Source organism: Polistes canadensis, unplaced genomic scaffold (genome assembly GCF_001313835.1).
Source record: "Polistes canadensis isolate GaletaPanama2010 unplaced genomic scaffold, ASM131383v1 scaffold_184, whole genome shotgun sequence".
NCBI lineage: Eukaryota > Metazoa > Arthropoda > Insecta > Hymenoptera > Vespidae > Polistes > Polistes canadensis.
Window position 1 is genome coordinate 42,612 of NW_014569731.1, and position 14,020 is coordinate 56,631.

At 34.8% G+C, this 14,020-nt stretch overlaps 1 protein-coding gene across 1 annotated transcript in view; it reads left to right on the plus strand.

Annotated features, from left to right (window-relative positions):
- LOC106789459 (bifunctional heparan sulfate N-deacetylase/N-sulfotransferase) overlaps positions 1–14,020 on the plus strand; it is an 87,939-nt gene that overhangs the window by 25,365 nt on the left and 48,554 nt on the right. The window contains exon 2 of the mRNA XM_014753660.1: positions 13,289–13,486. Coding sequence (XP_014609146.1) covers positions 13,289–13,486 — 198 coding nt within the window. The remainder of the gene's footprint in view (positions 1–13,288; positions 13,487–14,020) is intronic.

A 14,020-nucleotide genomic window follows, 5' to 3' on the forward strand; every position in this document is an offset into this window, starting at 1 on the left:
AGAGAGAGAGAGAGAGAGAGAGAGAGAGAGAGAGAGAAAGAAAGAAAAAGAGAAATTGATAATCTGAATAATAAAGTCAAAACGTATGGACGTCGATAGCAATGTCCTTCTTAATCCTTCGCTTAACGACGATCTGGATGCTTTCAGTGTTCGTGATATTGTCGTAAGCTTCTTTTCCACGACCCTGCAAGCGGATTAACGTCGCTAAGAATTACATTCGGCTGATCGTCGTGAAACCTTGCAATAATACCTTTAAGAACTCTTACTCTTTTTCCTATGATAAACATATCATCTATCGTCTTATTCCGATAGAAAACTCGTTATACAAGATTTTCCTTTCTCTTACAATTGTTCCGGTAATTATGACACTGGACTAATGTAAGTCAATAAAATTAGAAAAAAGGAAACATAAATTTTATGATTGTATATTTTTATATTAAAATGATTTATATTATAAAATAAATTTGTATAATTGTTTGACTTGGACCGCTATCATAATAATTATTCACACAATTATACAACGCGTTAGTTTATCTCAATTTGTAAATACGTAATTTTTATGTAACGAAATGAAATCACGTTTATTTTAAATATCCGAATTTTTCAAGTAGTTTTTATCAAATTTTATATTCCACCCCCAATTAATCCCATGGCTATAAAATTTTAAATACCACTTCCTATTTTGCGATACATATTTCAAAGGTAATACAAATTTCATAACAAAAAATTGAATTAATAATGTATTACAAAAATTGATTTAAAATTTTGATTTAACATTTTTGTTATGAGTTATTTTTTTCAAAACTACACAAACTTTTACAAAATCGTAAATTATTTAGGACGATTAGTTTTAAAAGAAACTCATTGGGTGTAAATATACATATCTCGTATGAGAAATGTTGAAGTAGTATTAAATCGGGCAAGCGTTTGTAATAAGAGCCCAATGCTAACTGATGTGAAATATCTCACGGATGCACAATATGCGTACAGTAACGTTTACAAATTAACGCGTTTTACTGTGCGAATAATCGTGCTAAAGCAGCCACCCTATCGGCAGTATAGGGATAGGAAGATCAAGGGTAAAGCATACCGCGGAATTTTGCTATCCAAATTCGAGCAGCCACTGGTACGTCATTAGAGAAGCGTTTCCGGTTAATTGTCTTGACTACGTAGATTCGAATTTACGTTCACTATACCTATATACATATATATACATATGTATATATATGTATTATATACATGTATTATGTAGGATAGGTACAGAACATGAATATATATAATCGTCAAGATCTTAGAAATAGCTGAAATTCCAACGTGACGCCTGCTTTGTTGATGCATTAATTACGTTGACTTTGATGCGTTTCGTATGGCTAAGAAAGTAATAATAATGTTTCCTCTTTTTCTTCTCATTTCTCTCATTTCTCTATACCCAACGCGAAACAACATTTCCAGTTTCGACTCGTTCATTTTTGCGAGAGGGTTTTTCCTTTACGAAAAAGAGAACTATAACGACATAGAGAAATAGAAAGCGAGAAAGAGAAAGAGAGATAAATTAAAGTTATATTTTAGGAAATTTCGAAATAAATTTCGCGAACCGCTTTCAGACCACACACACACACACACACACACACACACTATCCACCCTGTTACACCACATCACCAAAATGTGTGTTCTGGCTATACTTTCCAAAGAGCGTAATGTATGCATAACTGCTTTCTGCTTTACGTAATTGTACGAACAAGTGGTAGGATAGAGAAAGAGAGAAAAGGGAGAGAGAAAAGAGAGAGAGAAAGAGAGAGTGAGAGAGTGAGATAAACGTCGTATCATTTTTACTACGAATTTATGGAAGTACTCATTTATTTTGCGTATGCCAGGGAGTAATTATGATAGCCTTAGTTCTTGGAAATATTGCAGTTAGTGTGTGCTGCGTGCAGTCTACGTACTACTAATCGCTCGTGCACGTAATGCAAGAACGTTTACTCGCTCGAGCTAACGAACGGTCGAATGGTCTGCAAGCACGTATTATTTCCATCTTTCTCTTTCTTTTTTCATCTACTCCCACTCGATCTCTCTCTCTCTCTCTCTCTCTCTCTCACTCTCTCTCACTCTCTCTATTTCCTCTTATCCACGATTTATCCCCACGCACGCCAGGACTCTACGTCTGCGTGTTATTTTATCGATGCTGATACCGATTGTGAACGAACGTATGATTAATCGATCGATCGATCGATACTAATACCAATAAAAGCCGCTCTTTAATTAATACGGTGCGAATGAAAAGCTTTCGCGTCGTTTGATACTCTCCTCTCTCGTCAATCGAACAGAATAGACTAAACGTACCTTTATTTTCTCATTATTATTAATACGATCTCTTTAATACATGTTACTTAATACAATCGAATTACTGGGATATGTTCGAACAGATATTTTCAGATATTTATAAATACTTTTCATTATTACGTATGTATTTTATTCGATAAATGATCAGTACGCATTTGTCGAAGATTTTATTCGAAATCCATTGTATCAATAGTTTTAATTATAATGAAAACAAACACAAATATTAATAATATTGGATATATACGGATACTTTATTACAATATTGACGGTATTTCTTTATTCATTAATCGATATAAAATTAATCACTTAAATTACTAATTAATAATTTGGTGAATATATTTCCTTCGATAAATCGATAATGTATTTTGTAAGAAAGTTTTTTCGAGAGTAGGATATTTAACGTAAAAAATAAATGCAATATAAGTTAAGTCGAAGAATAATCCCGAATATCTTCCAATAAACTTTGAATGGTTAATGGTTGAATATTCTAAAGACTTTCTTACACCACGAAAGAATGGAGAACGAATGGATGAAAGGTACTGCCAACTAATTCGACCTAACGAAGTGAATGCATTTCGCTACAACGTTTATTTCGTTCAATTACATTTGGCAGCCATTCTAAAAGCCACACAGTAGAAACAGAGAAGGAAAGAAAGAAAGGGGTAGAAAAAGAAAAGGAAAGAAGACTGCATTGCTGCGTTGTGCTTGTTTATGTTCTCACATATATCAGTTTAACGAGCACTTAACGGAAAAAAATGGTTGTAATGTTTAGTCTTTGATTTAGTCACTTAACCCTAACTTAAGTTATACTTTCTTTTTCTTAGTAATATATTCCCAAAAGCAGTATACAAATTTACGTGAATATTCGATTGAATTCTTATCGTGATATTTTCTTCACCAAGAATAACTTGAGAATCAAAATAATTCAATGGAAGTATTTGACTTAAAAAGTAATTCTAGAAAATTACGAAAGAAAAGGGAGCGTACATCTAACATTGGAAATAGAGATACAGAGACAACAGAACAAACTTCGATTTCCGTCGATTTCGTTTCGTTTCAAATGGACAAGACTCGGTGGGACGTTAACAGCTTTTACGACACCTCGTAGACAAGACACGAGACAAAACGGGTGAGTAGAAACAGGACGACGGGGGTGCGAGGGTAAGGGAATGTTGTATGAGGTCGAAGGTGGGTAAAAGAAACAAAAAAAGAAGGCTAGATGTGAAAAGAAAAGGAAAGAAATAAAAATGTAAGAAAGTTAGACAAAGGATGGTGAGATAGGTAAGAAAAGGAGAGCAAAAGGAAAGGAAAAAAGAAGGTAAAAGATAGAAAGAGGATGCTGGAGATCGAACCTTCCACGACTTCCTGAAGAAGTAATTTCTGTCGCCTCGAAATCAGTTTCGCCGGACGTCCGTAAATTGCCGGAAGCTCGGCTCCCTCTTTGATAGCGTTTTACCTTTCTCAACCACCCACTCGCCCCCCTACCACTGTAGCCCAGCACTCAATCAACGGGTGCAAAAGGGGGTGGAAATTCCCGTGCGGTGCGACAAGAACCGATTTCTCGTTTGCTTCTCTTTCTCTGGTGTTCTTTTTTTCCTTTCGTGTCTACTAGCAACGAGTAGACAGCAGCGTATTTCCTCTATTTTCATCCACCATTCATCCCCCCCCCTCCTCCTCCTCTTTTCCTTTCTTTCCTCCTTTTCGTTTCTTTTTCCAAGTCCCTCTTCTGTAACAGTTGGCAAAACGAATTTCCACCCTTCTCCTCCCCGCCGTTCCTTTTTTCTCTTTCCTTCTCTTCTTCCCTTTCCTATAAGCACCGTTTTTCCTGCGTTCTCTCCCTTTTCTTAGCCGCGATCACGATGGAAAAACCACCGAAACAATTTACTACTGTGTGTGCCGCTCGTTTTCTTCCTCTGCTTTCCGCAAACGCGCCGCCACGAACGTCGCGATTCTTTCAACGAAATGCAGCGGACCTTCCATTACCGCGAGCTAAACAATTCTACAAAATAAAATTTTTCTAACGCGCAGTGATCGCCTGTTGTATCGTAGTTGTCGGGGTGCTCGAATTATGGAATGGAAATTCAACTCGATTAGAATACCAAATTCAATTTAATATGCAACTTATAAGAATGAAGACTATAAAATTAAATATTAGATTCGATAAAAGTTTCAGGAATTTAGTATATACCAGTTACATTTTGTTGCCAATATTTTGTAATTTTCGTAAATCTTGCATTTGGAATTTTGTAACTTTTGCTTATCGAATACAAAAATGAAACATACTGTCTCGTACGAAACTGTTTTATAGGCCATAAAATAAGCACATAATACAAAACAATTCAAATAGAAGATGATTATATAGTTATTTTCGAACTTTTGGAAATTTAATTAAAACGATCGCAATAAATGCGTACGTAAATCGTCATTAATATCATACGTTTATACAATTACTGACCCCGAAAGCTTAACGCGTTTTCGAGTTTAATAAAAATGATCGACTCGGTGACCCGTCTGAAATCAACGAGGAGAAAACGCGCAGTGGGATTCGTAGGTACGCGATCGAATCGGATCGATTCGCTTAGCGAAAAGCAAGTAATTTCATTAACCAACCGGTTCCCCGGAAACGATGATTGGACACGGTGTCGTGCGTTTTTCGAAAATGTATCGAACGAAGACCGTGCACTTTCAACGTATGTACATACTTGCATAGATAACCACCTACACGTAGCTGAACCCATCTACCTATCTATCTGAACACGCGAGCGCGACCGCATTTATTTTATCCCCACGTGGATTCCATTATCGGACAGAAAATCCAATTATTCGATAAAAGATCCAGTTATTCGGTGCAGAGCTCGCTCAGCCATTCGAATTACTCGTGAATCAAATGAGCCGGAACGCGGCAGGTTCGATTCGACTTTATCGATGAACCGAGAGACTAGCTCAAGAATCCAAAGAGACTGAAAGAGAGAGAGAGGGGGCAGACGAAGGGTTCTCTCTTTTCCTATCGATGTCCACTATTCTATCTCCCTGCGATCCGATTTCGTTCTGCTTCGAAGTATAGCTGGATCGTTTAACGCGACATTATAAAGTCTCCTGTTCGGATTACATCGAACTCATTGTATGACGTAGAAAAGATTTAACCCACTTTAGAATATATTATATTTTGAAGGGGAGATTTATTTTTTTTTTGATTTTTTTAATCGTATGAATGGTATTTGAGATATCTTCACAAAAAAAATTCAGATAATCGTCGATGAAATGTATTAGCTATTGAAATTTGTATTAACTGTTATTAATTTATTATAAAAAAAATAGTGTATGTAATAACTAAGAGGCATTAAAAGGTTAGTATTTATTGGTTCAGTGTTTGTAATAAAATATTCGTATACGATAACGTATTCTGTCAGTAAAAGCTCTAAACGATATCTCATTGACAAAATACGATTTGATTAGCGACGCTTAATTATTTATTCAACGAACAAAATATTCATCGTACCTATATACAACATTTATTTTCCACAATATTTATCATTAATCAATAAAAATACTGTCCAAATATACGTAAGAAAAATCACGTGATATGCTAATATTTTCCATTGAATTCTCGACCATTTTTGCGCGTTATATAAATTTCAACTTCATACTGCAGGGATAAAACGAATAATACACGAATTAGAAAAAGAAGAAGAAGAAGAAGGAAAAAAAGAAAAATAAGAAGATTTTTAATAAGAGAAAGATTAGTTATGCGTTATTATTTATTCACGTCAATAGCATTCTGATTATCTTTCAGTAAGATATAACTCTATTAGAAACTTAAGTTACCCTTTTGCACATTGTAGACTTCTTCGGGCTTCTTTTTTCGATTTTCTTCTCTACTTCCGTGCAAATGTCTGCTTCTCTCTCTCTCTCTGTATGACTCGTGTTCCGTACACGCGAATGAAAAAGATAGATAAAGTAAAGGGAATTGGTGTGAAAAAGAATAGAGAATGTAGAAGGAAGCAAGAACGGGGAAGGGAGGGGGCGTTTAAAGGGCTTCGTGCGAGACACGAGTTTTAAGCCGCTAACTCTCTCCAAGAGTTTTTATTACAACAAATGCAAGGAAGGTTCGCGTGCTAAACCTACGTTTTCCGTCTGGGACTCACGTAGTCATCGTGACATACTGGTATATGTACTTATTCTTATACATATGTATGAATACGTGTATGTTGGTTTGTTTGTACGTGTATAAATACGACGTGTCTCGTTCGACGAACGAGCTACAAACGCTACATGAAATACGCGTTGCAAGCTACCTAAGGGTTACAAGCTTCCTAAGGATTGCTGGTGTGACGCACACGCACACGCACGCGTCGACATCCGAATGGAAAATTTATTTTCCCTGCTTGTATTGGATGAGACTTTTTTCTTCTTTTTTTCTTTCTTTTCTGTCGCCGTAAATCAACAACTAATTAATTGGATTATGTATACTTTTGTCAACTCTTATTTCAACGAATTTTTTACATTTTATTAATATTTTATATCTCTATAAATAAAGAACACTATATAGACTATTTTTAATTAAAAATATGTTTATATTAAAAGAATTCCAAGAATATTCAGGCAACCCAACAAGATAACACCGTCTGAATTTCTCTCACGAATATCAAGTGCCGTTACATGAGAATAAAATAAAAAGACTAGATAAAGCAGAGTACAATGATTCATCGAGTTAATTCGTTTCGATCGACGTTAACCGTGTAAACGAATGCGCAGATTCTGTTCGCGTTTAGAATTGACAAAGCACGCCACACAATGCTGTTCCTCCTGTTGGTAATGGTGGTGGTGTTGGTGGTGGTGTTGGTGGTGGTACTGTTGCTGGTCCACTGCATACGGCCGGACGAATCTACTTCTCGAGTTACCCGGGGACAAAGCGTTCCACGCTCGCGAAAGTAGCAATTAGAATTCATTAGCAGGGCCATTCTAAGCGGAGGAGAGGAATTCTCTTATGCTTGTAACGAGAAAGAATGCGAGAGAATCATAAAAACGAAAAAAAAATATCCTACCGAACTTCATATTTTGAAAGTCTACGATTATTAGCTATTTCCTCATTTTCAAACGATTTTTTGTTATATATAAATTTAATCCCAATTGACGAATTAAGCGTGAAACGAACCAATTAAAAATACATTTTTAGTAGATATTAATAAAAGTATATCCTAAATCTTTTTCATTAACGTTCCAATTTTATCTCATATTTTTCGTTATCAAAAATGACGTTAATTAATACAGTACATATAGTGAAACATAGTGGATGAGCACGCATAGTGATGTAACGAAAAGAAAAAAGAAGTAATTAGTGATCGCATCGATAGTACGTGTATCGGTAGAAGTAAGTTCATGTTCATGATGATGTTAGTGAGCAGGAGTAGGAACGCGGAGTAGGAACGCGGAGTAGGAACGCGGAGTAGGAACGCGGAGTAGGAAGGAGTTAGACCAAAGGAACTAATTAAATGCGTACTTGCTTGGTTTACCTCCTCGCGGTAATCGGATCCAATAATCGTTCGATGTTCATCAGGAATCTGTCTAATCGTCCTGTAATTTGTACAAAACTACTACCGAGTTTAACTTACAATTAGAGTAGCAGGTAATCGACTTTTTTTACTCTCTGAGAAAATAATACTATTTATAAAAGAGAAAAAAAGAGAAAAGGTTTACCAAAGGTTTAACGATCAAACCAAAAATAATCAAATGAATAGTAAAATTTAGTTTGTCTACAATTTATTGATTCAATATTGTTATTAGTTATGTTCAGTGTTTATAATAACTATATTAACATATAATCTTTAAAAAAACAAATTATTATTTATATATATATTTCAATAAACTGATTAATTAAATTTTCTATAATACTGACCAAATAAATAGAACGTAATTATTCCAAAGATAAAACTGTGATAGGAAAAACTCAGGAGTGAATAGGAAGCAGTTTTTCCTGTCTTATGTTAACAGAAGAAACTTAAACATAAATAACGAAGAACGATACTATTGGAAGTTTGCATATAGATATTTCTAGAATAGCTACAAACGATTTCCTTAAAAGTAAAGCTACGGGAAATGTTGTTCTTTCTTTTGTCGTATTGTGATGGTTGAGTATGAAGGCATGATAGAATTGCATGTATGTATGCGTGCGTGCTTATGGCGTATTGTGAGCTTTTCCTAGGGATTTCCCACAATGCCAGGCATTTTTAGGCAACATAGGAAACAAAAGAATTGTTACGGACTTATTGGGCAACAGCACACACACACACCCCGCTCTCACACACCCATAAAAGCAAGCATGGAGCGGGTTTTTGAGACTGTGCGTGCTGCTATATACTATGCGCTATACTATATTATGTTGTGTGTGTGTGTGTGTCTGTGGCCAAATAAGATAACAATTCTTCTGTTTCCTTCGTTGCCTAAAAATGCCATGCATTGTGAGCATTTTCCACTTTTCCGGTAACATACATACATACATCTAACGAAAAGACGAGAAGAGGATTATTATTAAAGATTATTGTTTGAAAGATTAAAAAGAGTATGTTTTGTGTAATGTTCCGTTAAAAAGTACGACACGAATAGAGAGACGTAAAAAGTAGTGCAAAATACGACGATTATTACTATAGACACTTACGATTTTATCCTATTTTACTTTATCAAATTATATATAATATATCTTCAAATATAAATATATATTTTTATATATTACATTATATTAAATTTATATATATAATTCCCCCTTTTTTCGTTTTTCTTTAATTATTAAGAACAGCTAATATTATTAAATAAATAATAATAATAAAAAAAATTTTTACAAAAGAATAAGAAAAGTTTCATTGATACGACCATCATCAAAGAAACGATAATCAGGTTGCACGGTAAAAAGAGGATATATCCAAGAAGCTTCGGAATATAACTCGATTATCCTAGCAAAAAGTAGGAATGACATCTTTACGGAAACAGCTGGTAATTCGAACTGCCCTTACCTTCTCCTTTCTTTTTTTTGTTTTATTTTATTCGCTATCTCAATTCAGCCTTCTTCTATTCTTGTACCTTTCGACTTTTTTCTTCTCACCGCGCCATATTTGAGGCTGCGAAGGGGGAGAGGCTTAAGGGTGATGCAATTCTCGATGTAATTCAATCGGGCGTCGATAGGCGACAATGGCGTCGTAATCTAAAATTACTTTCCTTAGAGGTCGACGAGGATCCTTTCGAAGGAGCGTTTATTAGCGTCAGACGGTACTAAAAGTCTCGTTACAAGCATTTTCCTGTCTAACTCTCGCGACAGAGAGAGAGAGAGAGAGAGAGAGAGAGAGAGAGAGAGAGAGAGAGAGANAGAGAGAGAGAGAGAGAGAGAGAGAGAGAGAAAGAGAGAGAGAGAGAGAGAGAAAGTTGGGGAGGAGGGAGAGAAGGTGAACAATTCACCATGTCTCATTTTGAGCTGCGTTCAGAGAATATCCAGGCTTGCGAAGTTTCATCGTGGAACTCGAGATACGGCCATCTAACTCGCGACTTTAAGACACTCTTGTCGTTTCCTACCGACGACATCATTTAATAAAATATATAACTCTTCAAGTTATTTCTTTTGTGAGTTAGGAGAGAAAAGGGGGAGTGGTCATGGAAGAAGCAATCGTAAAATCTGAGCTGGATTTTTCAAGGACCAAGAAGTACACCGAACTCACGCTTTTTTATAACCAATAGTGTTATTATTATATATAGTATCAAGTTAAAATAAAAATAATTTGTTTTATTATATTAATGTAATATAATGTTGTTATAAATAATGTGTGTAAATATATATATTTTTACAAATATCTATTAAAAATATATAAAATGAATATTATCCTTGATATATAATTTACATATCTTTTTAAAGGGTCTTCTTAATTTATTCGATTTAAAGGGAATGAATATTTATCTTTGAAAATGACAAAAATAAAAATAAAAATTTCGTTGCAAAAAATTGTTAATAAAAACTCCGAAAAAAATGCGTGCAACTTCCACACGTTTTCAAAATATTGAAACAAATCTCCAAAGAAAATATTCCTAAAAGAATAAAGAGAACGACCACATAAAAAAAAATGTAATCTAGAAAATAATCCTGAAGAGAACAAAGACGTTGAAACCGCTTGTTTCGTAGTACTCCAAAGATGAAGTTTCATCAAAGAGGTAGAGCTAATGACCGTATTTAGAGTACTTTCAAGACGATATACCGAGTATGTTAGATTCAAAGTGAGTTATGTAGGTGCATAGATGCATAGATGATAGATACAGAAGAGAAGAGAAGAGAAGAGAAGAGAAGAGAGACACTCAGTCATTGTAAATTCGTATTAAGGATACGTTTCGGTACGCGAGGCCCGTTGGCTAAAAGGGGCACTGGAATTTGGGTCAGGTGACATCCTCTAATAAGGGCGCGCGTTAATAGGCTTACTTCGAGCTTTCAGGCATGGCCTGGAGTTAGATACAAGGGTGAGTTCTAGAATGTGATAGACTGAGATAGATATATACACAGTTATAGTGACAAAGAGGAGAGAGAGAGAGAGAGCAAGATGGAGGTGGTGGGCGTGTATCTCCCTCGAGCCAGATTACTTGACGTACCTACAACTTGAAACCTTATACACGGACACGCCACGTGGCTCTCGGATACGAGAATTGGTCCCTTTGAGAGGACACGGCTTCCCGTTTATGAACCTTATCGTATATACTTGCTCCTTGGTGTTTCCTTCAAGTGCGCCTTTTAATTTCCCGATTCTCATTTCAGCGAACTACATAAATACTTTGGTAATAACTTCAATATGGAACAAGGAATGAATCTCATCCGAAGATATCTTTTATTTAAAGCCAAATCTTTCCTAGTACGAGCGCTCCAATTACTTCATAATATCTTTTCTAATGAATCGTGAATTTTGAGGACATAAGAGAGAGAGAGAGAGAGAGAGAGAGAGAGAGAGAGAGAGAGAAGTGAGGTAGGGTGAGAGTACCTTATAAAAAGTTGGAGCTTCGCCGGCAAGAGCGAACTCATTTGAAAGTCTAATTTAAATGATATATTCTAGCCGTCATCAATATAGAATTAATAACCAGCGCTCCTGCTACTTTCTCTCTTTCTCTCTCCCTCTCTTTCTAGTACCTTCGCATAGAAATTTATGAACGCCGTTTGACCCGACGCGACTAATCGATAATGAAATTTTAATCGAGATCAACATAAAAGACTACCACGGGAATATCTTTCCCTGTATTCCTACGAAAAATATTTTCCATTTTTTTCAATAGTTGGATCTTTTATTCTATGATTTTTTTTAAAACTAATCAAATGCACGCGAGTTTAAACGTAACATTGATCGAAATAATTCACGATTTATCAGAAATCTTTGACTGTGTACGTATTGTGTTGTACGTATACAAGCGCGCATGGTTTGTGTGTGTGTGTGTGTGTGATCCTTTTATTCTTCTTTCGTTATAATACGTAGATAAATGTATATTAGACGCGATTATTAAAAAGAGATTAATCGAATAGTACAGAAGATAAATTCGCGAACAACATTTCCGTATGCGTCTTTATCGCTGCCAATAAAGTACGTAAATGTAGTGTCGATTATTCCGCACTTTATGAGTCACCTATTAGCATATCCAACAAAATTATAATCTATGAATTCGCATAAATTTACCACATCTATTTATTAATAACGATACTATCGCGTCATCCATCGTCTAAACACCACCCCCTTGGTGGGTATTTAAACTAAAAAATAGTTGATTTTTATAATGAAATTACTAAACATATATTTATAAAAAAAAATGTCGTATATGTATGTTATAGAGAAAGTTTTTTAACTTTTCAACTGGTAAAATCGTAGTTGGGAGATATCATGACCAGAGAATCCTTGGTTATCGATTTGTAATCCTGTGTTGTACGTCGCGTGACGGTGAGTCGCGATATTGTCGACGCTTTTTGCCGAACTAAATCTACTCGAATGACCGTTCTCGCTGACTCGATACTAGTCGTCATGAATAAAAATAACTTCGAATGCACGCTTAGTCACATATTTCATTTCTTTTCGAAATAACTACTTTTAATCATTCTAACGAATCATATATACGCAAGATGAATATTTTTCTTTTCTATTAATATCACGTATTTGAAAATACAAAGTGAAACCGAATTTATTTCATTTCGCGTTTAATTATAATAATAGTATTATTTTGTTTTCTGAGTCCAATGAGACACATAATCATATCCAATTTTCTAATAATAAGTGGTTCACAAGCTTCCTACGTAATTTTAAGAAGACTTTTAGTCTAAAAATTGGAAAAATGTATTATAAACAAAATAAATCTTTAAAATTATGATTAAAATGAGTTTATTCATATTAAAAATCATCTACAAGTGTGTTTATATTTTTTAAAATTATTATATTCTTTTTCTTATCCGATGTCTGCGACGTTAATGCGAAGAAATAATCAAAGTTAATGGTTTTTCAAAAGGATAGTCTTGACATCGACGTTAAAAGACCACCCAGGGATGCTTTCGATACTGAAACGACAATGTCGAGCACACTAAGAAGTTCTTTTTCTTTTCTATTCCTTTCTTTCTCTCTCTCTCTCTCTCTCTCTCTCTCTCTCTCTTTTTCTGTATCCTTATCTCTATCTTTCTCTTTTTCATTTTCCCATAGCCATAGCGAGCTATATCGCATCGTTGCACAACTCGTATACGTTACGATATTGAAGATGGGAAAAGAAACACTTTACGTACGCCAAGTCGAAGGAACCAAGTTAAAGGACCATCTAGGGATTTTTTCTTGAAATAATGTTCAAGATATTTTGTTCTTAACAATCATTCAGATATTTAGAACATTGTATTAAATTTTGGTTTTGTTTAAATATTTAACAAGAGAATATAATTTGATTTGTTGATTTGTGTATTTTCAGTTTGATACATCGAGATACCAGACCCGAGCCCTCGATAAGATGTTCCACATTAAGGGGTGCGACGAGACTGCCTTCGGCACCGGATCACCGGAGCGAAGCTCGATTGAGAATAGATCCAAAGGTGTTGGTCTTCGTCGAAACTTTATATTCCAGGCTGGGACGAGAGATAGCCGAGTTACTCGTTTATAACCGAATAAAGTGAGTACGCGACTAACCTCGTAAACGTTCAACTTCTATCGCTAAACTTCTATCGAAGGTCAGCTTTGAAAAATCCTGCGATAAAAACCTTTACCAACTTTCTTTCCGTCTTCCCTCTTTCCCTTCCCTGAATTTTTCTACTTTCCTATACAACATTTTCTTATTTCCTCCTTTTTTATTTCCCTAACAACCTGCTTGATAGGATTTTTCATATTTTTCTGCACAGAAAATATAAGGTTTTCTTTATTGCTTTTTCTTTCTGTTCTTATGTTTGTTGGCAACAAACGATTAAAGAAAAACATAGTTTTTTTTTTTTAATAAAAATATTCTAACTTTTTATTATTATCTAAAAAATATATATATTTAAAATTACTAGAAATTCCCCGTGTTTGACGGAGACATATTAAGTAAGTTACAATTAGCGAAAATATTTCAACGAATTTATTGAATCGTTACTAAATTAATGTTTTAATGTTAATTTAATCAGTTAATGTATAATATATCTGTTTAATATTATAAACAAATATTTGAGAA